We start from the raw sequence: 23,714 nt of genomic DNA, 5'->3' as shown, positions 1-23,714 counted from the left end.
ATAGCGGGGTGAACAGGCCGTGACCTTTATTATCTTTTTGGCCATCCTGTGACATCGGGTGCATGTAGGTGTACTGGAGGGCTGCTAGTTGTTGGGTAGGTATTCCCACCCAGGGGTACACGCAATGCTGTCGGGGATACGCCAAATAAAAATGTGATTCAAAATAAAAAAATATATAAACATTTCAAACAGTCCATTTATATTTTCCGTCGGGGCTATACATTTGGGTGAGTTTTTTTCTCGCCTGAGTAACCTCGTTTCACTGCCAAAAATCTAATAATTAACATCCAATCTCATTAACCATTGCTCTCTTGCGAGAATTCCACTAATGGTATGTATGTAGCCAAACGTAGCTGCTGTTCATATTGGTATCTGTACTGATGGAGCAAAAGCCATGACAGGGAGACATAGTGGAGTGATAATGCACGTGCAAGCAGTTGCTCCTGACACCACTTGGGTACACTGCAGCATCCACCGAGAGGCTTTTGCTGCCAAGGGAATGCCTGACAGCTTGAAAAATGTTTTGGACACTACAGTGAAAATGGTTAACTTTGTTAAAGCAAGGCCCCTGAACTCTTGTGTATTTTCTGCACTATGCAATGATATGGGCAGCGGCCATGTAACGCTTTTACAACATACAGAAGTGCGCTGGTCATCAAGGGGCAAAGTATTGACACGTTTTTTTTTAAGTTTGAGAGACAAGCTTAAAGTTTTCTTCACTGACCATAATTTTCACTTGTCTGACCACTTGCATGATGACGAGTTTCTCACACGACTGGCCTATCTGGGTGATGTTTTTTCTCACCTGAATGATCTGAATCTAGGGTTACAGGTACTCTCCGCAACTATATTCAATGTGTGGGACAAAATTGTGGCTATGATTAAGAAGTTGGAGCTCTTCTCTGTCTGCATTAACAAGGACAACACACAGGTCTTTCCATCATTGTATGATTTTTTGTGTGCAAATGAACTCAAGCTTACAGACAATGTCAAATGTGATATAGCGAAGCACTTGAGTGAGTTGGTTACGAAATAACACAGGTAATATCCCGAAACAGATGACACCAACAACTGGATTTGTTATCCCTTTCATGCCCTGCCTCCAGTCCACTTACCGATATCTGAATAAGAGAGCCTCATCGAAATTGCAACAAGCGGTTCTATGAAAATTTTATTTAATCAGAAGCCACTGACAGATTTCTGGATAGGGCTGCGCTCAGAGTATCCTGCCTTGGCAAATCGCGCTGTTAAGACACTGATTCCCTTTGCAACCACGTACCTATGTGAGAGTGGATTCTCGGCCCTCACTAGCATGAAAACTAAATACAGGTACAGACTGTGTGTGGAAAATGATTTAAGACTGAGACTCTCTCCAATACAACATTGCAGAGTTATGTGCACCCTTTCAAGCACACCTTTCTCATTAACCTATGGGGAGATATTCACAATTTTTTGTTTTATATGTAAGATGGTTAAATAAGAGCAAAGTTATTGATTATTATTATATTATTATTTGTGCCCTGGTCCTATAAGAGCTATTTGTCACTTCCCACGAGCCAGGTTGTGACAAAAACTCACACTCATTCTTATGTTTAATACATTTATTGTATAGTCTGTGTGTGGCAGGCTTACAATGATGGCAAAAACAACAATTGAGAGTGCACTGACCCTGATGCTAGAGGGGGTACACAGCTGGAGGTTGAATGTTCGAAGGGGTACAGGACTATAAAAAGTTTGGGAATCACTGCTGTAGGGGATACCTAGTCAGTTGTACAACTAAAAGGTGTCTTCCACATCTACCTGCCGCCCATAATACCTGAGTGAAATGATCAATTGCAGCTGTGGATATGTACCTGTTACGTCACTTTGCTTGTGATGTACGCTTACAGCTCACACACCGTACTGCTGCCAACCCCTTGGGTTTCTTCAGATGCTTAAAGTAGAATGAGACGGTAGCCTGCTTACCATAACGAGTGAAACAATTAAAGCCTCTCCCACATACTCATATCACATCCACAGAAAGACTGCTATTTCGGCTTTAAACTCAAAAGCCGATCAACATGCAACCCACAATATGCATCTCATTGAAAGGCAATGTCCACTTCAGACGGTTACTGAGGCTGTTCTGTATCAATGTGCCTTACTACATAAGTGAATTGCTTAAAGTGTGTTCAATGGCACCATTTAAGAAGTAAAACAACATATTCATTTTTGTTGTGGGCATTGCCTTCTGTAGGCTAATTAAAGAGTTAACGAGGAAGATCGTCACAGGCTCTCTGCTCTATTTTTGTGTTAGTCCTAACACAGGAACGGGGTGGGCTCAATCCCCTGACAAATCTTTTTAAAGCGTTTGAGAAATATCACTTTACTTTGTGGCTGGAATTACACAAATACACTAGACTGCAGTAACCCAGCAGTAAACCAGCTCGCTGTGCGATTAGCATAGATTCAAGCTGTTTTCCATCATACAAAGGAGAGCATCTGACTGTCAGACAGGGTCAATACAAGGTTCCCTTGTAGTAATCTTTTTTTTTTTCAACATGGAGAATATATGACGAGAGTCAAAGAAATATTATAAATTCCTAGGCCATCTTCCAACTAGTTGCATGGCTAGCTTTTATCTATTAGCTTTGTCTCTGTTCCTCTGGGACTTCAAGAAAGGCAATAGCATGTTGAGACCATCTGCCAACTAGCAGCATGGGAAGCTCTTAGCATTCTCCCTCTGTTTGGGTGTGTGACCAGTGACCACCACCACCGGCTGAGTCACTAGCCCTCATCCCGCTGACATTAGCCAATGACTTTCTCCCTCTGAGCTGCCAGAAGCATGGACACACTGGTCTCCATGGTCATTCTTAATCTCCATCTGGGTTTGGCCTCGCCCTTGGTCCACCTGGCTGCCTTGTATGCCTGTGAGCGAGCTAGCTAGCGCTGCCTGTGCAACAGACAGAGTGGGCAGAATTCAGAAATGAGCCATAGCGATTTCAGCCGAGTGCTATGGCTGGGACGTCAGAGCTCACAGCTGATCATCTGTAGACAACATAGGGTTGTTTGGTAATCTGATCTCATCTCAGCCATGTGTCAAGATAATTGATGCCACGTACACTGTATTTATTGCCGTATTCCCCTTCTATATATTGCCAGGTCTCCTTGGAAAATAGATTTTTAACCTCAAGGAAATTTATCATGGTTAAATGAAGATGAAAATAAAACTATTTCTAAAAAAAATAATTGTATTAAAATGAAAGTCTTTCATAAGTATTTTGAGGGATTATTTGCATTGCAGGTAAACAACTCACCTCTGATAAACTTAGACTTTCTGAGAAAATGTACCATCAATGAGCTGAAATGTATCTCAAACTAAACCTCAACAGCTTCACAAATATAAAGGTTCCTGCTTTTTAGAGCCAACATCAAAAGCAATAAAAACGTCCTTATAACAAAACGTTGTCCTTGGACACACAAAACATGTTGATAACAGGAACCCCCCCCCCAGGAGAACAAGTAAATATAGTCTAAATAAATCTCACCTTCATACACAATCACTGAAGGTCAATACATGCAGGCTTATGATTCAGTATGCACTGACACAGTCATCTACTTACACAACCATGGAGGGAAACAGTCTCTGCCTTGAATTATTCAAATCAAATTAAACGGGAGTGAGTGAAGAAAGGCAAAAAATGATCAAACGCTCGTTTCATTGCTTTGACATGCCCGAGTGGCCAGACATGCATCTGGAGATATACATCACTGACACTTGAGACACCAGACTGTTGTTTGAGACACTAGACACCAGGCTGTTGTTTGAGACACTAGACAACAGACTGTTGTTTGAGACACTAGACCCCACACAATTTGAGACACTAGACACCAGACTGTTGTTTGAGACATTAGACACCAGACAGTTTGAGGCACTAGACACCAGACTGTTGTTTGAGACACTAGACACCAGACAGTTTGAGACATTTGACACCAGACAGTTTGAGGCACTAGACACCAGACTGTTGTTTGAGACATTAGACACCAGACAGTTTGAGACACTAGACACCAGACTGTTGTTTGAGACACTAGACACCAGACAGTTTGAAACACTAGACACCAGACTGTTGTTTGAGACACTAGACAACAGACTGTTGTTTGAGACACTAGACACCAGACAGTTGTTTGAGACACTAGACACCAGGCTGTTGTTTGAGACACTAGACAACAGACTGTTGTTTGAGACACTAGACCCCACACAGTTTGAGACACTAGACACTAGACAGTTTGAGACATTAGACACCAGACAGTTTGAAGCACTAGACACCAGACTGTTGTTTTAGACACCAGACAATTTGAGACACTAGACACCAGACAGTTTTAGACATTAGACACCAGACAGTTTGAGGCACTAGACACCAGACTGTTGTTTGAGACATTAGACACCAGACAGTTTGAGGCACTAGACACCAGACTGTTGTTTGAGACACTAGACACCAGACAGTTTGAGACATTCGACACCAGACAGTTTGAGGCACTAGACACCAGACTGTTGTTTGAGACACTAGACACCAGACAGTTTGAAACACTAGACACCACACATTTTGAGACACTAGACACCAGACTGTTGTTTAAGACTCTAGACACCAGACTGTTGTTTGAGACACTCGACACCAGTTTGAGGCACTAGACACCAGACTGTTGTTTGAGACACTAGACACCAGGATGCTGTTTGTATGCTGAGCACCATGATGGCCATGAGGGCCTAATCATTGATGTTGAATTGAATGCAGACATGGGCAGGAAATGATCCTGTGACTACAATCAAATCATGGTGAGTCAGTGTACCTGAGTTGATTTGAACAGCTGAGATGTGGAAGTGATGTATTCCGTTTTAGATTGACATTTTCAGATAGTATAACACCATACATAGATGTTGAATTGAGCATGTTTTTTCTGTTAGTTGTACGTTGGAATGACTGTGAATTGAACCATTTCGTAAGGCTGTTCCATTCAATTCCTTTCAAGGGCGTGCAGAAGCAGATAGAAAACAGTTTCAGTATTACACACTCATTCCTCTCCCTTCATCAGGACACACTGAAAACCTACCGTACTGCAGCAAATAGCTTATATTGAGCCATCTGAGAGGGTTAGCATAGCATTAGCATTTCCCCATCATAAAGTGGCCCATTCTGCCTGCCAAGCGGCCACCACAATACAGGCATAAGCACTTCGTGCTGGCAGGTGTTCCATTATATACTCATGGGCACTTCACTTTGCCGTAATGAGCCTCGCTCTCTGATTACACACACACACACACACACAAACTAAATTGTACAGCTAACCTTGTGGGGACACACAATTCAGTCCCATTCAAAATTATATTTTCCCTAACCCCTAACCCTAACCTGTACTCTTACCCTAACCATAACCCTAACCTTAACCCAAAAACCTAACCTTAACCCTAACCTTAGCTCCTAACCCTAAAACAAACCCTAGCTCCTAACCCTAAAACTAACCCTAGCTCCTAACAACCAATCCTTAATGTAATGCCAACCCTAACATTAATTCTAACCTTAACCTTAAACCCCCTAGAAATACCATTTGACCTCTTGGGGACTAACAAAATTCCCCCAGTTGGTTAAATTGTGGTTTGTTTACTATTCTTGTGGTGACTTCTGGTCCCAAGAATAGTTAAACATGTCCACACACACACACACACACACACACACACACACACACACACACACACACACACACACACACACACACACACACACAATCCAACCAAACCATGGCAATACTGCAGCTGTTCCTGCTGCCTGCTCCCTTTAGTGTCTTTTGCTCTCCTCCTGTTCCCAGGGCTAAATGCAGTACGGTAATTAACTGCCTCTTTCAATTGGGGACACGCAGGAAAATGGCTAGCTGGTCATCATCTGACCGCTGGTAACATGGTTTGGGAGAACGGTAAGAAGTATGGAGATATCCCCACAAAGTTCAAGGTCCATATTCATAAAGCGTCTGGGGTGGCAGGGTAGCCTAGTGGTTAGAGTGTTGGGCTAGTAATCGGAAGGTTGCAAGTTCAAATCCCCGAGCTGACAAGGTACAAATCTGTTGTTCTTCCCCTTGAACAGGCAGTTAACCCACTGTTCCTAGGCTGTCATTGAAAATAAGAATTTGTTCTTAACTGACTTGCCTAGTTAAATAAAGGTAAAATAAATCTCAGAGGATGAGTGTTGATCTAGAATCAGTGTTTGGCCTTTGAGATCATAATGAATAAGATTTATATGGGATGACATGGCCCTAGATTAGCACTTGTACTCTGAGATGCTGGTTGTTTGAGAAAGGTACGATAAACTTTGAGAACAGCATGATGAACTCAAATCTAAGTCAACAGTAGAACTTTTCCCAAGTGAGGCCAGGTAAAAATAAAACTGAGGGAGTGATTTTCAAAGGTTGCACTTTACAGAGAGCGACAGAAAGCTTCCATGGCCCTTTTATTACTTAAAAGGGCTGCAGGTAGCCTAGTGGTTAGAGCGGACTAGTAACCAAAAGGTTGCAAGATTGAATCTGTCGTTCTGCCCCTCAACAAGGCAGTTAACCCACTGTTCCTAGGCTGCCATTGAAAAGAAGAAATTGTTCTAAACTGACCTGCCTAGTGAAATAAAGGTAAACATTTTAAAAAGAATGTCCCTATCAAGTTGCTTTGATAGATACTGTATTGTCTAGGTCAGTTCATGTTTCAGGGAATCAGTGATTAATAATGGCATTTGCTTTCCTTGCCTCTTGCCCCAGTTTAAATATTATTTTTTTTTACATATTATCCTATTTTACTGACTTAGTCTGCCTGTAAGCTGTAGAATATTGGCACTAGCAATGAACATTTGCTTCCATGAGATTGAGGTCAATGGTGTAGTATTCCAATAGCGTAGCGTTCATACTCATGCATGAAACATTCATTTTCATATCAAGTCAAAAAACATGTACAAAAATGGGGTTTAATGAAAGGACAAGTGCCGCGTTAAATGCATAATTTCCTTTATTCTTGTGACTCAATATATACAATTAAATATAAACATGTAGGCACACATGATGTCTATACAGGCATTTGATTAAAAGAGTGTTAAGTATGAAATTCAATAATTCTGGCTTTGAAATCGACTGAAAATAGGCTTGAATTCTTGTAGCATTGGTCTTGAAGCACTTTCCTAACCCACGTTACACTTTCCTAACCCACGTTACACTTTCCTAACCCACGTTACACTTTCCTAACCCACGTTACACTTTCCTAACCCACGTTACACTTTCCTAACCCACGTTACACTTTCCTAACCCACGTTACACTTTCCTAACCCACGGTACACTTTCCTAACCCACGTTACACTTTCCTAACCCACGTTACACTTTCCTAACCCACGTTACACTTTCCTAACCCACGTTACACTTTCCTAACCCACGTTACACTTTCCTAACCCACGTTACACTTTCCTAACCCACGTTACACTTTCCTAACCCACGGTACACTTTCCTAACCCACGTTACACTTTCCTAACCCACGGTACACTTTCCTAACCCACGTTACACTTTCCTAACCCACGTTACACTCTCCTTACCCACGTTACACTTCACTGATGATGTTTTACTGTACTCCGACGATCCACTTAATTTACTTAAGGAAGGTATTTGAACTGTCATCCTCTAGTTACTTTGGACGAGCCTATTTGCATAAACCTATCTAACTCGATTTAACAACATTATTGACTTGTCCAATATCTGACAGTTTCTCTACTCACTTGCTCTGTATACAAAGCTAGCCAGTGGCAGCAATACAAGCTAACTATGAACCCAGAACGCACTGCTTATAGTAACACCCCGCCGTACTGAAAATATCTACACACATGCCATTCCTTTCATTTCAATTGTCTGCCAAGGTTTTAACAATAAATATAATGTAAAATACATGGTTACATATTGAGTATGATTCTCCAAAATAAAATGGATGAAACAGATATCTGTTCAATGTGTACATACGTGACACAGGTCTACTGAAATGGATGAAGTCAGCTGGAAACATTTGCTTTCCGTGCGAGGGATATTTTAATATGTTTAACTCTCATTCTGTCTTTATCGTAACACACTGATAAATACCACAACTGCCAGTATATAGTGTTATATGTTTGCTCTGCCATTTTGTGACAGTACCTTATTTTGAAAAAGATAACACAAGTTGTCGACACAGACATGTTATGTTTACACTTCATGTTTTCCAGGACCAATGAAATTTTGATCAGTTGAAAAAGTGAATCTATGCTTATTTCCTATGTTAAATTGTCTTCCTCCAATTTATGGTAATATATCATTCCTATTATAAAAAGGTAATAAGAAAAACCTTACGCTATGTTGACACAAGACATACACATTTGCATATAATGCATGATGATGGTAATAAATATGGTGGTGACAAGGAAATAAATTGAATGGCAACCCAATACCTCCAAAGGAAGTGACATCACAAATCACACAGTTTATCTACGTAATATTGCTGTGAAGCTCCTATCTCCCTCTGCCATTGCCCCTGATAGAAGTCTATCGAAAACATCTCAAATGATAACTAACAATGTATATCAATTCGACTGCAACGCAATCTACAACAGTGATCTATGATCAAAACTAGTCTCAATACTAAGGAATAGTCTTTGCTAAACAATCTTAAAAGGTTTATAGTGCTTTTTTTTCTCCATTGTAGTTAATTGTAGTTCTCCTTGTCAAATGGACTATAACACTATAAATATTGGTAAAACATATATTTCTAAATGCACGTCACACCACCATCATTGGTACAGATCTGACCATAAATCCATGTATGTATAACTGCTCTTGGGGATATTGGGGATACATTGGCCATAACTTCGAACAGTATAAATAGAAAATATAACCTTCACAACAAAAAAAAATTACTAAACTATAAAAATATAAATAAAAAAACAATAGAGTAAAACATTTGTATTTTGTGTTTAAGTACCTAACAGACTAACAGTTTGACTCAACTGCCACGTCCGCTCCTAAGAGTACTGCTCCTGTATAGCAATAATCTTGGGAGCAAAATATGAGTTGGATTCCATTCTAAAACATACTTTTCCTGGTCACCATTTTACTCCTTGGCTTCTGTCAATGTTATTTGCAGACATAAAAATCTAGTGGTTTCTAAAATGTCAGCTATGGGATCCATGCATCTCTCGGACTGCCTCTGTTTAGCTCAGCTCTGTCTGTCTCTGGGGTTTTCGTAGAGGTTAGGGGTCTCTGGGGGCTAGGGGAAGGTTGCCAAGCACTGGTGCTGATTAGTGTTGAGACCTCGAACGGGTGCAATTCTACAGTAGGTTCAATTAAAGAATCCTCTTGGTTGCAAACTTGGAATAAGTATGATTTCATTCAAAGCGTCTCTTTGTGTATGTGGCTGAAAAGGAGAAATCTTCTTCACGGGGCCTCTTCCGCTCTGTTTGATTGGCTGTTGGATGTGACAATGAGTCAGGCTGAATAAATCTTAGTGTAGTAGGCATACCCTTGTTCCACTCTTTCCGTTGGATGTAAACTTCCAGGTATTTTAGCTCGTCTGCAGGAGTTTGTCTTACGATGCACGGTCTGCCCCATGGCAAGAGTCCGAACCCCCTCCAAACCTTGTTTCTCCCTCGCTCCTTGCCCTTCGTCCCTTTGAGATTTTTCGGGCCTCCTGCACTTCCACCTCCTTCTCCTTAAGTCCACGTCACATGACCACACACTTGCCCTTGAGCTTCTCGGCGCGTTTCTGCTGCTTCGATTTGCCGTCGATCTGGAGGCTGACAGTCCTGCGTTTCTCCAGGTTGAGCAGCTCCTGGAAGAGCTCCTTGACGTTGTGGTTGGTCTTGGCCGACGTCTCCATGAAGGCGCACTTCCACTTCTTGGACGTGGCGTCGCCATCCGTGGTCTCCACCTCGCGCGCCGACGTCTCGTCGCACTTGTTGCCCACCAGCATGATGGGACACGTCTCCACTTCGCCCTTGATTTGACACACCTGCTCATAGATGGGCTTGAGCTCCTCCAGAGACTGACGGCTGGTGACAGAGTAGACCAGGATGAAGGCGTGGCCCTTGGAGATGGACAGACGCTGCATGGCGGGGAACTGGTGGCTGCCTGTGGTGTCTGTGATCTGGAGTGTGCAGATGCTCTTGTCGCAGCTAATCACCTGCCTGTATGTGTCCTCCACGGTGGGGATGTAGCTGTCGCGGAAGGTCCCCTTGACGAAGCGGAGAACCAAGGAGCTCTTCCCCACACCTCCGGCGCCGAACACCACCACGCGATAGTCGTTGCTCTGCTCCGGCATGATGACTGTTTATCTGGGGATCTGTATGGGAGCAGGCAGGGAGACAACAATTGGCAACCTCTTGTTTAAAAAAACAATACTCTCTTGATTGATTAAAAAATATTTGCATTTCTTACAGTGCTTGGTATTAGTTGTACACCATTAATTCCTCCTTTTAGAATTGAAAAAGTGATTTAGTACGATGCGCCTGAATGGGCATTATTTTAACAATGCACCAGAGATAGACTGGCACTCCATCAAAAGCAGCAAAATAGGGCCAGTTTGTTGCAGTATTTTTTTGTTTCGTTTTTTTTTACATCATGATAGGGTCTCTTGGACATTTTTGTAAATCTTACTCCAAGTCCTCAAACCCTCTTAGAAAAATGGCACTATCTAGAACTTAAAAGGGTTCTTTGGCTGTCCCCATAGGAGAACCCTTTGGAAAAAAAACTTTGGTTCCAAGTAGAACCCTTTTGGGTTCCATGTAACCCTGTCCAAGGAGAGGTCTACACGGAACCCAAAAGGGTTTCACTTGGAAGCAAAAAGGGTTCTCCAATTTTTTTCTAAGAGAGTACAGACTACTGCACCGATTCAATTCAGGAAGGATAATGAAGATGGTCCTGTGAGAAAATATGTAGACAGGCATGTGCCGACCCGCAGGTGTTCGATTTTTGAGCCCATCAATTCCACCCATACCCGTAACGGTTTTAGATTCCAGGCAAAAATTACCCAAGTGTTAAATGCTAACTCAGCATTCCCATTGGATCAAAGAGAGGGAAGTCAATGACTATGCAAGACCACCACAGGAAGGAAAAACTGAAAACATTACTGTCATTATAGTCTCAAAAGCCTTTGGCTTTAATTTATGTCACTACATAAACGTGTTTGTAGCGTCAATGAGAGTAATATCTGCTAATGTCGTTCTTTATAGCCTACAAAATTATAAGGTCAGGAATAGTCCATGTCAGTGACTGGTTGACATAGCATCTACATCTTGAATCATACCCGTGCTTAAGGTGAGTGTTATGGTGTTCCTTTTAATATCTGAATAAATAACTAGATACTACTTTTGAGCGGACTATTTTAATCTGCATGGCTTTTAACGAGAACTGCTTGGTTCAGAGTAGACGTCTATAAATTCCATCCTTTTCGCGTTCAATTGAGAAGGCAAGGAGCCGCTGACGTGCCAAAGATGCAGGCTGGATGCAGGCAATTAGATGCGGTCAAAAACTACCGCATAGTGGGAACAATGGGCTATACACCGCCCACCATCCGTATCCCCTCTTTTGTACCAATGTTATTTTATCGAAAATAATTAGATTAAGACAGGAAAAACAATAGATAGCCTACAGACACGCGGATGTCAATGCGTGCGTGCATAAAGATCACATACTAATTTGGCACAGAATACTCACATATCAACACAAACGATGAAAAGATGAAACTTTAGACTGTTGATCTCATGTTGTATCGAACGGATTGAAATATCAGATAGTGCATGTCGTTCCGTCCGCATTGAGGTCTGCCTCTAAAAATCCATCTGTGTGGACTCGGCTATTTAATGCGCAGCTTGCAGGAGAGGAGATTTGAGTCTCTGTAGATTTTGCTCTTCGTGACGTAGGGTGGAACATCGTTGCTTTGCTGCTCCGCCTGCTGCAACAGCCAAAACCCTCCAAGAAACCCCGCAGCGTGGGCAGCCTTGTGAATCATGGATCCACAACATCAACATCTATTCCATACAGACACGTGTTTTTTAAACACATTTATTACTGAACAGTTGATCATCCACAAATTGGCTGCTCAGCCTAGGTTAGTCTATAGGTGCCTGGACAGTAGGACATTATTACAGTATATTGTAAAATGTATTATTAAAATTATAAACCGAGTCATTGAATCTTCTGATTAAATATAGCAAACTAGGCTGTTGCATAATTAACATATAACTTGAATCCACTCAATTATACATTACTGTTCTTAGTTTCTCGTATTGAAAACAGGTAGTACACAACATTATATGCCGACTGCTTGTATTGCTACAGGCACATAATAGGCTACTTAATAGTAAAAAAAAAAAAGAAGGTTTTGCAGCCTTGCTCTGTATCAGTGTACATTGTCTACAGGGCAAGGCAAAAGCAACATAAGCAGTCACTTAGGGCACCCTGCCACTAGCGGGCCCTCAATCATTTTTGGGGAAGTCGGCATCTCAACTTACTATTGAAATTTGGTTTTGTGCAATTTTTCTCTTCTAATGTCAGTTAGACTGGTTAGACTAACTACCAATCAAAAAAAATTGACATGGCTAATTGTCAGCTATCTAAACTTGTAGTAATCATAGCCGAATACCGATCGGGCACGCACGACACGTGCCCAGGGTCCCTGACCTAGTCATTCTCACTCAGCTATCACATTAACATGGCAAAAGTCATGGCAAAATGTGTTGAATTGTAGGAATTTTGTTATAAAGGCCCCCCACCAGAAGGCAAAGTAGCGGAATTTCTCGTTAAGGTTCCACCTCCGAAGAATGACGTAGGCTGCTAATACATATTCACGAAATGTGGTTGGGAAGGTTGTGGGGATTTCCACGTGGAGTGGAGAAATAACAACTAGTAGGGCACGAACAGCTGTCAGTGTAGCTAGCTACGTAGCATGCTAAACCCTCCCCAGCTAGCTTATGTTATATGTTGTTGCTAGACAATATTCAAAAGATTAGCCTACTGATTAGGCTACTGAATTGCTGGTTCTGGAGCTATATTTGTCAGAAGTATTTATGGAAAACTTTGCCACAGATGGATAGGGGAAACCAGTATATTTGACTTTGACATCTATTGTTATCTCCCAAATTTTTGTCATGTTCCATGGGGCTCCTTAGTGGCGCAAGGGGCATCACTACAGTCCTTGGTTCAAATCCAGGCTATATCACATCCGGCCGTGATTGGGAGTCCCATAGGGCGGCGCACAATTGGCCCAGTGTCATCCGGGATAGGCTGTCAATGTAAATAAGAATTTGTTCTTAACTGACTTGCCTAGTTAAATAAAGGTTAAACAATACATGAACTTTGAATGTTTTATTTATTTCCGCTGTCAAGAGAGGCGCCACTAAAATCTTTTGCCACGAGATGGGGGGCCCCCCAAACCAAATCTTGCTTAGGGCACCCAAAAGGCTAGGGCCGGCCCTGATTGTTTACACTGTAGTGCTGGAGAGTGGTTGCCAGGTGCTTGCATATATAATGAGAGGAAGTGAAATAACAGGGGGACTGACATAGGCTTGCATCCCAAATGGCACCCTATTCCCTATTTAGTGCACTACTTTTGACCAGAGCCCTATGGGAATAGGGTGCCATTTGGGACATTGCCATAAAAATGCCAACATTGAAAAACTGTTTTGACTCGTGTACACTCTTAGAAAAAAAGGGTTCCAAAAGGTTATTCAGCTGTCCCCATTGGAGAACCATTCTTGGTTCCAGATAAACCCTTATTGGTTCTAGGTAGAACTCTTTTAGGTTCTATGTAGATCACACTGTGTAAAATGTTCTACATGAAACTCAAAAGGGTTCTACCTGGAACCGAAAAGGATTCTTCAAAGGGTTCTCCAAAGGGTTCTCCTATGGGCACAGCTGAAGAACCCCTTTAGGTTCTAGACAGCGTCTTTTTTTCTAACAGTGCACTTTTGTTGACACCTTGACTCATGTTTTATTCAGTACTTCACAACTTCTACATTTTCTGATCAGGGGATGTACGCTTGTTGTGTTGTCAGGGGGTGATGGGAGTATGCATCACCATGGTTTATATATTTATACGGCTATTTATTTTGGGCTGAAAATACATGCAGTACAGTTTCAATTCCCTTTTTGTAGATTGATACACCCTATGAGATTCCTTTTGTATCTGCAATTTCAAGGAATATTTTGACACTAAAAACAGAATTTAGACAAGGTTTTTCTAAGTACTCTTTCTCTCCAGAATAGGAAAATATGTGAGTAGAATATGAAGTGGCATTATGAATGCACCTATACTGTAATATATGAAAAGTGCTTAGCATATCAAGTTGTCGTTATGCATTGTTACAATAGGAGTTCAGTTGTTTGAATCCATAGTAAAATGACAAAGCAGAGTAAATAAAACCAAGTGAAACGCACATCTTTATCCATATCCACCTTTGTCAGCTTTAGCTCATCCAATCAAAACCCCAAAAACCTGTAAGCCCTTGAAACCTATTTTAGTTATTGTATAATGCATGGAAGGTTTGTTCAAGATTAGAAACGATATTGTTAACACTGATAAAGGCACACAGTGCAACATAATGTCATATCCCACAGTTCTATTGATTGTTTTACACAGACAAACCAAACCACACACTGTAGGTGCGCCAATTCTCAGGGCATGTTCATTAAGCACCAAACAGAAGAAAACAGAAGAAAACAGAGAGGGACTACCAGACCTTTAGAAAATAAGAAACTCAACTTTTTTTCTTCTGTTGCACATTTCGTTTTTTTTGTTTTTTTTTGGGGGGGGGGGGGGGGGGGTTGGCGTATTCCGTTGTGTACCCTAATGAATACAAACCACCTCTCATCTGGAACAATGAACCGTCTTCTGCTGCTTTGCTGGCATTGGAGCCTGTATTGGGTTGTGTTAGTCTGTCCCGTTGGTTATAGGAGTTAAAGGAGGAAGAAATAAACATAGTGTTGAGATGGGGCTTAGGTAGAAGTTGCTCTTAATGTTACATAACAAATGCTTTGCTTCTGGGAGGTACTCCTGAGTCAAAAAGGGTCCCCTAATACCCTTTACATACATTTAATCCAGCATTTGACAGAGAGGGGCACACCTCCCCACGCCAATGAGCAAAAGCTTATTGCGAAGGTTTGTTAGCCTAAAATAATGGATTGTGTGGTTCAATGAGGTAATATATGGAGTAAGATGATATCAGGTTGTATATAAACCATACAGTTCAAATTTAAGCCAAATCTGAGGTAAAACAATTAGCAATTAAACTTCCATAGTGTACCTTTAACTACTGATACGTGGTCAGATTGTTTTCGTTCTCCTGCTGGTACAGATTAGGTTTGAAAGTACAGTAATCTGATCCTAGCTCTAAGTGCATTTTATACCTAGTTTCAGATACATTAGCAATGAGAGGAAGAAATGTGCTTTGTGCACGTGTTTGAGTGACATCACTTCTGGAATTTGGAACATAAAAAAACTTGGTCAGTGCTCTCCTAAAATAGCTTTCAATAGCTTGCAGATGTGATAGTGTATGAGATGACACTGCCAATGCGATCTTACCCTGAAACAAAGAATCCCACTCTATGCCTTGAAAATGTTTTGACAACGTTCTGTGGTAAATCTTACCATGCTAGGCTGAAATGTCAAAAGGTTGTGTAATATTTCAACATGTTCCTGTGCTCTTGTTTTTAGGTCTTTCCGTTTAAGTTCACCTCTCTCCCACATTTCACCACATAAAAGTAATGCACTTTGAAATGAAGCTGAAATGTTTGTATTTTCTTACAGGTAAATCATGTTCAACATGTTACTGATAGTGCTGGACAAATGAAGGCCAACAACCAGGTATAGGACAAAATGGAGTCTGATATCCAAGTGCTCGCTGAATTGTCTTGAGAACCGATATATTACAGTATGAAAAATAATGCATGTGACTCAGCTTTCCGATTCAGACCACAAACAGATGCTCTTGTCTCCAAAATCGCTGGTCTGCAAACACTAAACTGTGACACGTCACACCCTAACCAATCCTAAGATTAGATCAATGTACAGTAAGTATGTTATTGTATCGCCCCCACAGTATATTCATTGGTTGAAGCGCAATGTTAAATTCAAATCTCCCTATAATCATATCTAAGCAAATATGACACCAATGTCTATTAAAATGTGCAAATCAACTTGAAGGTACACAACACACTCCCCGCCTCTCATCATGAGCCATCTGGCCGTTACCGAGAACCACATAGTGGATTTTTTACAGGGTCCTTGGCATTAGGAAAAAAATAATGTTTCTTGCCCCTACCTATCTCAATATCTAGACGTCGGATTAGAACGAGACTAAATCAAATTAAATCACAAATACAACAGGAGTAGACCTTACAGTGAAATGCTACTTACAAGCCCTTAACCGACAACGCAGTTTTACATCGTCCATAAAGTGGCAATTAGACTTGCCACCTTTCGGACTGAATACGTTTTTTTTATTGAACAGTTTTGATTAAATGTATAATTCATTGCCCTCACATGCTAATTTCTGGCCATTAAGAACGAACAATGTGCTATCTTTTGGTAGCAGTTTTGACTATGCTAACATAGTTGTGCAGCTAGCTAACCGCAGTCAAATCAAATCAAATTGTATTGGTCACATACACTTGGTTAGCAGATGTTAATGCGAGTGTAGCGAAATGCTTGTGCTTCTACTTCCGACAGTGCAGTAATATCTAACAAGTAATCTAACAAATTCACAACGACTACCTAATACACACAAATGTAAAGGGATGAATAAGAATATATACATATAAATATATGGATGAGCGATGGCCGAACGGCATAGGCAAGATGCAGTAGATGGTATAGAGCAGTATATACATATGAGATGAGTAATGTAGGATATGTTATGGCGTTATATAAAGTGAATAGTGATACCTTATTTATTAAATCAATTTATTAAATGTATTAAAGTGGCCAGAGATTTGAGTCTGTATGTTGGCAGCAGCCACTCTGTTAGTGATGGCTGTTTAACAGTCTGATGGCCTTGAGATAGAAGCTGTTTTTCAGTCTCTCGGTCCCAGCTTTGATGCACCTGTACTGACCTTGCCTTCTGGATGATAACGGGGTGAACAGGCAGCTCAGGTGGTTGTTGTCCTTGATTATCTTTTTGGCCTTCCTGTGACATTGGGTGCTGTAGGTGTCCTGGAGGGCAGGTAGTTTTCCCCCGGTGATGAGTTGTGCAGACCTCACTACCCTCTGGAGAGCCTTGCGGTTATAGGTGGAGCAGTTGCCGTACCAGGCGGTGATACAGCCCGACAGGATGCTCTTGATTGTGCATCTGTAAAAGTTTGCAAGTGTTTTAGGTGACAAGACAAATTTCTTTAGCCTCCTGGGGTTGCGCCTTCTTCACCACGCTGTCTGTGTGGGAGGACCATTGCAATTTGTCCGTGATGTGTACGCCGAGGAACTTAAAACTTTCCACCTTCTCAACTACTGTCCCATCGATGTGGATAGAGGGATGTTCCCTCTGCTGTTTCCTGAAGTCCACGATCCTCTCCTTTGTTTTGTTGACATTGAGTGAGAGGTTATTTTCCTGACACCACACTCCGAGGGCCCTCACCTCCTCCCTGTAGGCTGTCTCGTCTTTGTTGGTAATCAAGCCTACCACTGTAGTGTCATCTGCAAACTTGATGATTGAGTTGGAGGCGTGCATGGCCACGCAGTCATGGGTGAACAGGGAGTACAGGAGAGAGCTGAGAACGCACCCTTGTGGGGACCCAGTGTTGAAGATCAGCGGGGTGGAAATGTTGTTTCCTACCCTAACCACCTGGGGGCGGCCCGTCAGAAAGTCCAAGACCCAGTTGCACAGGGCAGGGTCTCAAGCTTAATGACGAGTTTGGAGGGTACTATGATGTTAAATGCTGAGCTGTAGTCAATGAACAGCATTCCTCTTGTCCAGATGGGATAGGGCAGTGTGCAGTGTGATGGCGATTGCATCGTTTGTGGACCTATTGGGGCGGAAAGCAAATTGGAGTGGGTCTAGGTTATCAGGTAGGGTGGAGGTGATATGATCCTTGACTAGTCTCTCAAAGCACTTCATGATGACAGAAGTGAGTGCTACTGGGTGATAGTCATTTAGTTCAGTTGCCTTATCTTTCTTGGGAACAGGAACAATGGTGGCCATCTTGAAGCATGTGGGCACATCAGACTGGGATAGGGCTTGATTGAATATGTTCGTAAACACACCAGCCAGCTGGTCTGTGCATGCTCTGAGGAAGCGGCTAGGGATGCCGTCTGGGCCGGCAGCCTTGCAAGGGTTAACACATTTAAATGTTTTAGGAGAGCCCACAGGCTTTGGTAGCGGGCCTGTGTCAGTGGCACTGTATTGTCCTCAAAGTGATCAAAGAAGTTGTTTAATCTGTCTGGGAGAAAGACATCGATGTCCGTAACGGGGATGGTTTTCTTTTTTTTTCCGTGGTTGACTGTAGACCCTGCCACATACGTCTCGTGTTTGAGCCGTTGAATTGCGACTCTACTTTGTCTCGATACTGACGCTTTGCTTGTTTGATTGTCTTGCGGAGGGAATAGCTGCACTGTTTGCATTCAGTCATGTTTCTAGTCATCTTGCCATGATTAAAAGCGATGGTTCGCGCTTTCAGTTTTGCGCGAATGCTGCCATCAATCCACAGTTTCTGGTTAGGGAAGGTTTTAGTAGTCACAGTGGGTACATCACCGATGCACTTGCTAATAAACTCGCTCACAGAGTCAGCGTATACGTCAATGTTATTGTCTGAGGCTACCCGGAACATATCCCAGTCCACGTGATCGAAGCAATCTTGAAGCGTGGAATACGATTGGTCAGACAAGCGGTCAGACAAGCGCTGGATAGACCTGAGCACAGGCGTTTCCTGTTTAAGTTTCTGTCTATAGGCTGGGAGCAACAAAATGGAGTCATGGTCAGATTTTCCGAAGGGAGGGCGGGGGAGGGCTTTGTATGCATCGCAGAAGTTAGAGTAGCAATGGTCCAGAATGCTACCAGCTTGTGTCGTGCATTCGATATGCTGATAGAATTTAGGAAGCCCTTGTTCTCAGATTAGCTTTGTTAAAATCCCCAGCTACAATAGATACAGCCTCAGGATATATGGTTTCCAGTTTACATAGAGTCCAGTGAAGTTCTTTCAGGGCCGTTGAGGTATCTGCTTGGGGGGATATACATGGCTGTGACTATAATCAAAAATAATTATCTTGGTATATAATGTGGTCAGGATTTTGATTGTAAGGAATTGTAGGTCAGGGAACAAAAGGACTTGAGTTCCTGTATGTTGTTATGATTACACCATGAGTCAGATGAGAGGCAAGCTACAAGCAAAGGAAACTATAGCTATATTTTGTAAACTGTTGGCCTTGACACTTGCGTGTAATCAGAGCACAAACAAATAGTCACAAATAAGATAGAGAACGTTCGTTGCTACTATTTCCCGTTAGCTAAAAGCCAACAAGGCTGTAACATTAGCTGTATGGACAGATCGCTATGCAACGTCACAATTCAATGTTGACAATATCTCCCACATTCTTCCACAAAGCACAGCTAGCAAGCTAAGTAAAGTTCATAGTCAACACCAAACTTTAGTAAACTGCCACTCTGCTAATGTATAATACATGCAATGGGCATTGCTCATCTAACGTTAACATTAGCTATCATTACTCCGTACCAGGGGCGCAACTTTCACTTGGGACGGGGGAGGACATGTCCCCCCCACATTCTGAAATAGCATTTTTGTACCCCCCCAGTTTTATCATTTGAATGTGAAACAAAACGAAGTAACAGTGTGTTTTAGGACCATGCCGACGCCTCCGAGCGGTAAGGTATGCTGTTTGGAGTGTTTATCTGACTGGATTAAAAACAAATATATCATGTCCCCCCCACATCTAAAATCAAAGTTGTGTCCCTGAGCCATACACTAGTCAACCTGGTTTGCTTAGCAATGTAGCAAGGTAATGTTACAGCCCTTATCTTATGCATTGATTCGGTACGCTCCCTCCTCTGTCAATGCAATTTTCTTATTGTCATTATAATCTCAATGTGCGTTGACTGATCAACACAGGGTCAAGTTACTTTTTAATGAATTTCCCGAAAACCTAAAGTCAACATCCAAGTAAAAAGTAGCACACCACCACGTCATTGCATGCTTGCGTCACCTTTGTGCGGTCAAAAGAAAATGCAATGCTTGCTAACTTTTCAGTCACATTGTTTTAGACAATTTTTTTTTACCAAGAGAAATTAACATTCAATCAGTACTGAGTGAATGAACAACAACAAAAGTTTCCTGAAATCACCAGACTGTCTATTTAAATAGAGTGTGAAGATAATGCATTCATGACAGGGTTTCTAGCGTAAGCGTTAATGTCACCGCCATGGAATCGGGAGGTCCTTGGTTCACTTCTAAGAGAATCTACTGCGTGAAGTCCTCCTAGATAGCTAGCTAGCACACAGTATCCTTTGCTCCCACCTACCGAACACCTGCTCTCACGTTTTTTTTTAACAGAACTCAAATCAAATCAAATGTTATTTGTCACATGTGCCCAATACAACAGGTGTAGTAGACCTTACAGTGAAATGCTTACTTAGCCCTTAACCAACAATGCAGTTCAAGATATAGAGTTGATAAAATATTTACTTATTAAACTAAAGTAAAAAAAATGATGAATCAATCAAAAAGTAACACAATAAATGTACATAACAATAACGAGACTCTATACAGGGTGTATTGTCACTGAGTCAATGTACAAGGGGTTCCAGCTAAAGAGTCAATATACAGGGGTTACCGGTACAGAGTCAATATACAGGGGTACAGGTACCGAGTTAATGTGGAGGCTATATACAGAGGGTACCGATACAGAGTCAATATACAGGGGGTTCCAGTACAGAGTCAATATACAGGGGGTACCGGTACAGAGTCAATGTGGAGGCTATATACAGGGGGTACCGGTACAGAGTCAATGTGGAGGCTATATACAGGGGGTACCGGTACAGAGTCAATGTGGAGGCTATATACAGGGGGTACCAGTACTGAGTCAATGTGGAGGTTTTACACAGGGGGTACATGTACATAGTCAATGCAATGTGGAGGATAAATACAGGGGGTACATATACCGAGTCAAGCTGCGATAGTGGAGGTAATTTGTAAAGTAACTATGTATAGATAATAAACAGCGAGTAGCAGCATTGTAAAAACAAAGGGGAGGGGGGGGGGGGTCAATGTACACAACCGTCTTGGTGTGTTCGGATCAGGATAGTTTGTTGGTGATGTGGACACCAAGGAACTTGATACTCTTGACCCGCTGCACTTCAGTCCCGACGATGTTAATGGGGGCCCTTATAGTCCACGATCAGCTCCTTTGTCTTGCTCACGTTGAGAGAGAGGTTGTTGTCCTGGCACCACACTGCCATGTGTCTGATCTCCTCCCTATAAGATGTCTTGTCGTTGTCGGTCATCAGGCCTACCACTGTTGTGTCGTCAGCAAACTTAATGATGGTGTTGGAGTCGTGCTTGGCCACACAGTCATGGGTGAACAGAGAGTACAGGAGGGGACTAAGCACGCACCCCTGAGGAGTCCCAGTGTTGAGGAACAGAGTGGCAGATATGTTGTTGTCTACCCTTACCACCAGGGGGCAGCCCGTTTGGAAGTCCAGGATCCAGTTGCAGAGGGAGGTGTTTAGTCGTGGGCACTAGGTGTTGAACGCTGAGCTGTAGTCAATGAACATCATTCTCAAATAGGTGTTCCTTTTGTCCAGGTTGGAAAGGGCAGTGTGGAGCGCAATTGAGATTACGTCATCTGTGGATCTGTTGGGGCGGTATGCGAATTGGAGTGGGTCTAGGGTTTCTGGCATGAGGGTGTTAATGTGAGCCATTTACAGCTTTTCAAAGCACTTCATGGCTACTGACGTGAGTGCTACGGGGCGGTAATCATTTAGACAGGTTACCTTCACTTTCTTGGGTGCAGGGTCAATGGTGGTCTGTTTGAAGCATGTCGCTATTACAGACTCGGCCAGGGAGAGGTTGAAAATAATCAGTGAAGATACTTGCCAGTTGGTCCGCGCATGCTCTGAGTACATGTCCTGATAATCTGTCTGGCCCAGCGGCTTTGTGAATCTTGACCTGTTTAAGGAACAGCTGGTGCTCTCATTCATGCTTCAGTGTTGTTTGCCTCGAAGCGGGCATAAAAGGCATTTAGCTCATCTGGAACGCTTGCGTCACTGGGTAGCACGAGGCTGGGTATCCCTTTGTAGTCCATAATAGTTTTCAAGCACTGCCACATCCGACGAGCGCCAGAGCCGGTGTAGTAGCATTCAATCTTAGTCCTGTACTGACACTTTGCCTGTTGTATGGTTTGTCTGAGGACATAGCGGCAGCTCTAGCCTTTAGCTTGGTGCGGATGTTGCCTGTAATCCATGGCTTCTGGTTGGGAAATGTACGTATGGCCACTGTGGAGACAACGTTGTCGATGCACTTATTGATGAAGCCGGTGACTGAGGTGGTATACTCCTCTATGCCATTGGATGAATCCCGGAACATATTCCAGTCTGTGCTAGCAAACAGTCCTGTAGTGTAGCATCCACTTTTGTATTGAGCGAGTCACTGGTACTTCCTGATTTAGTTTTTGCTTGAAAGCAGGATTCAGGAGAATAGAATTATGGTCAGATTTGCCAAATGGAGGGTAAGGGAGAGCTTTGTATGCTTCTCTCCGTGTGGAGTAAAGGTGGTCTAGTGTTTTTTTTCTCCTCTGGTTGCACATGTGACATTCTGGTAGAAATGAAGTAAAATAGATTTCATTTTGCCTGCATTAATGTCCCTGGCAACTAGGAGCGCCACTTCTGGATGAGCATTTTTCTTGTTTGCTTTTGGCCTTATGAGTGTGAGCTCGTTGAGTGTGGTCTTAGTAACCGCATCGGTTTGTGATGGTAAATAGACAGCTACAAATAATATAGATGAGAACTCTATTGGCAGATAGTGTGGTCAAAAGCTTATGAGGAAATCTACCTCAGGCGAGCAATACCTTGAGACTTGTTTAATATTAGACATCACACACCAGCAGTTATTGACAAATAGACACACACCCCCGCTCTCGTCTTACCAGACGAAGTTGCTCTGTCGTTGTTCAGCCAAGTCTCTGTGAAACATAAGATATTATAGTTTTTAATGTCAAAGAAAAAATCTTTGTCCAGTTCAAGGTGAGTAATCGCTGTTCTGATGTCCAGAAGTTATTTCCGGTCATAAGAGACTGTAGCAGCAACCTTATGTACAAAATGAGTTACAAACAACAGCACCTTTGGTTAGGAGCCCATAAAACAGCAGCCATCCCCTCCTGCTGCATTATCCAAACATCTGTGGGAAAGCAGTGTCTGACAGGCGGTGGCGAAGGACACTGTCTACTGGTGTCCTGGCTATCGTTAGCTAGCTAGCTACCTATCCCGCTGTGTACAGGTGTCCTATTTAGCTAGCTAACTTGCTTGCGAGCACTCATTCTAACTTGCTTGCGGGCACTACATACACCTTAGCCAAATACATTTCAACTCAGTTTTTCCCAATTCCTGACATTTAATCCAAGTAAAAATCCACTGTTTTAGGTCAGTTAGGATCACAACTTTATTTTAAGAATGTGAAATGTCAGAATAATAATAGAGATAATT

At 42.3% G+C, this 23,714-nt stretch overlaps 1 protein-coding gene across 1 annotated transcript; it reads right to left on the bottom strand.

Annotated features, from left to right (window-relative positions):
• Nucleotides 1-7,000: 7,000 nt before the first annotated feature.
• On the bottom strand, nucleotides 7,001-11,999 carry diras2 (DIRAS family GTPase 2). The gene is made up of 2 exons (XM_021601580.3): nucleotides 11,731-11,999; nucleotides 7,001-10,357 (listed from the first exon to the last, which is right to left on the bottom strand). The coding sequence occupies exon 2, from the start codon at nucleotides 10,334-10,336 to the stop codon at nucleotides 9,740-9,742; it is 597 nt and encodes a 198-aa protein (XP_021457255.1). The 5' UTR covers nucleotides 10,337-10,357; nucleotides 11,731-11,999; the 3' UTR covers nucleotides 7,001-9,739.
• Between the last annotated feature and the right edge of the window lie 11,715 nt (nucleotides 12,000-23,714).

The sequence above is a fragment of the Oncorhynchus mykiss genome, chromosome 5 (genome assembly GCF_057628025.1).
Source record: "Oncorhynchus mykiss isolate SJ-2025 chromosome 5, ASM5762802v1, whole genome shotgun sequence".
NCBI classification, from domain to species: Eukaryota; Metazoa; Chordata; class Actinopteri; order Salmoniformes; family Salmonidae; genus Oncorhynchus; species Oncorhynchus mykiss.
Note: the sequence above shows the minus strand (reverse complement) of the source record. Positions and strands in the feature narration are given on the sequence as shown.

Coding starts and splice junctions, on each gene's coding strand:
- diras2 (XM_021601580.3), bottom strand. CDS start 10,336: ATGCCGGAGCAGAGCAACGACTATCGCGTGGTGGTGTTCGGCGCCGGA.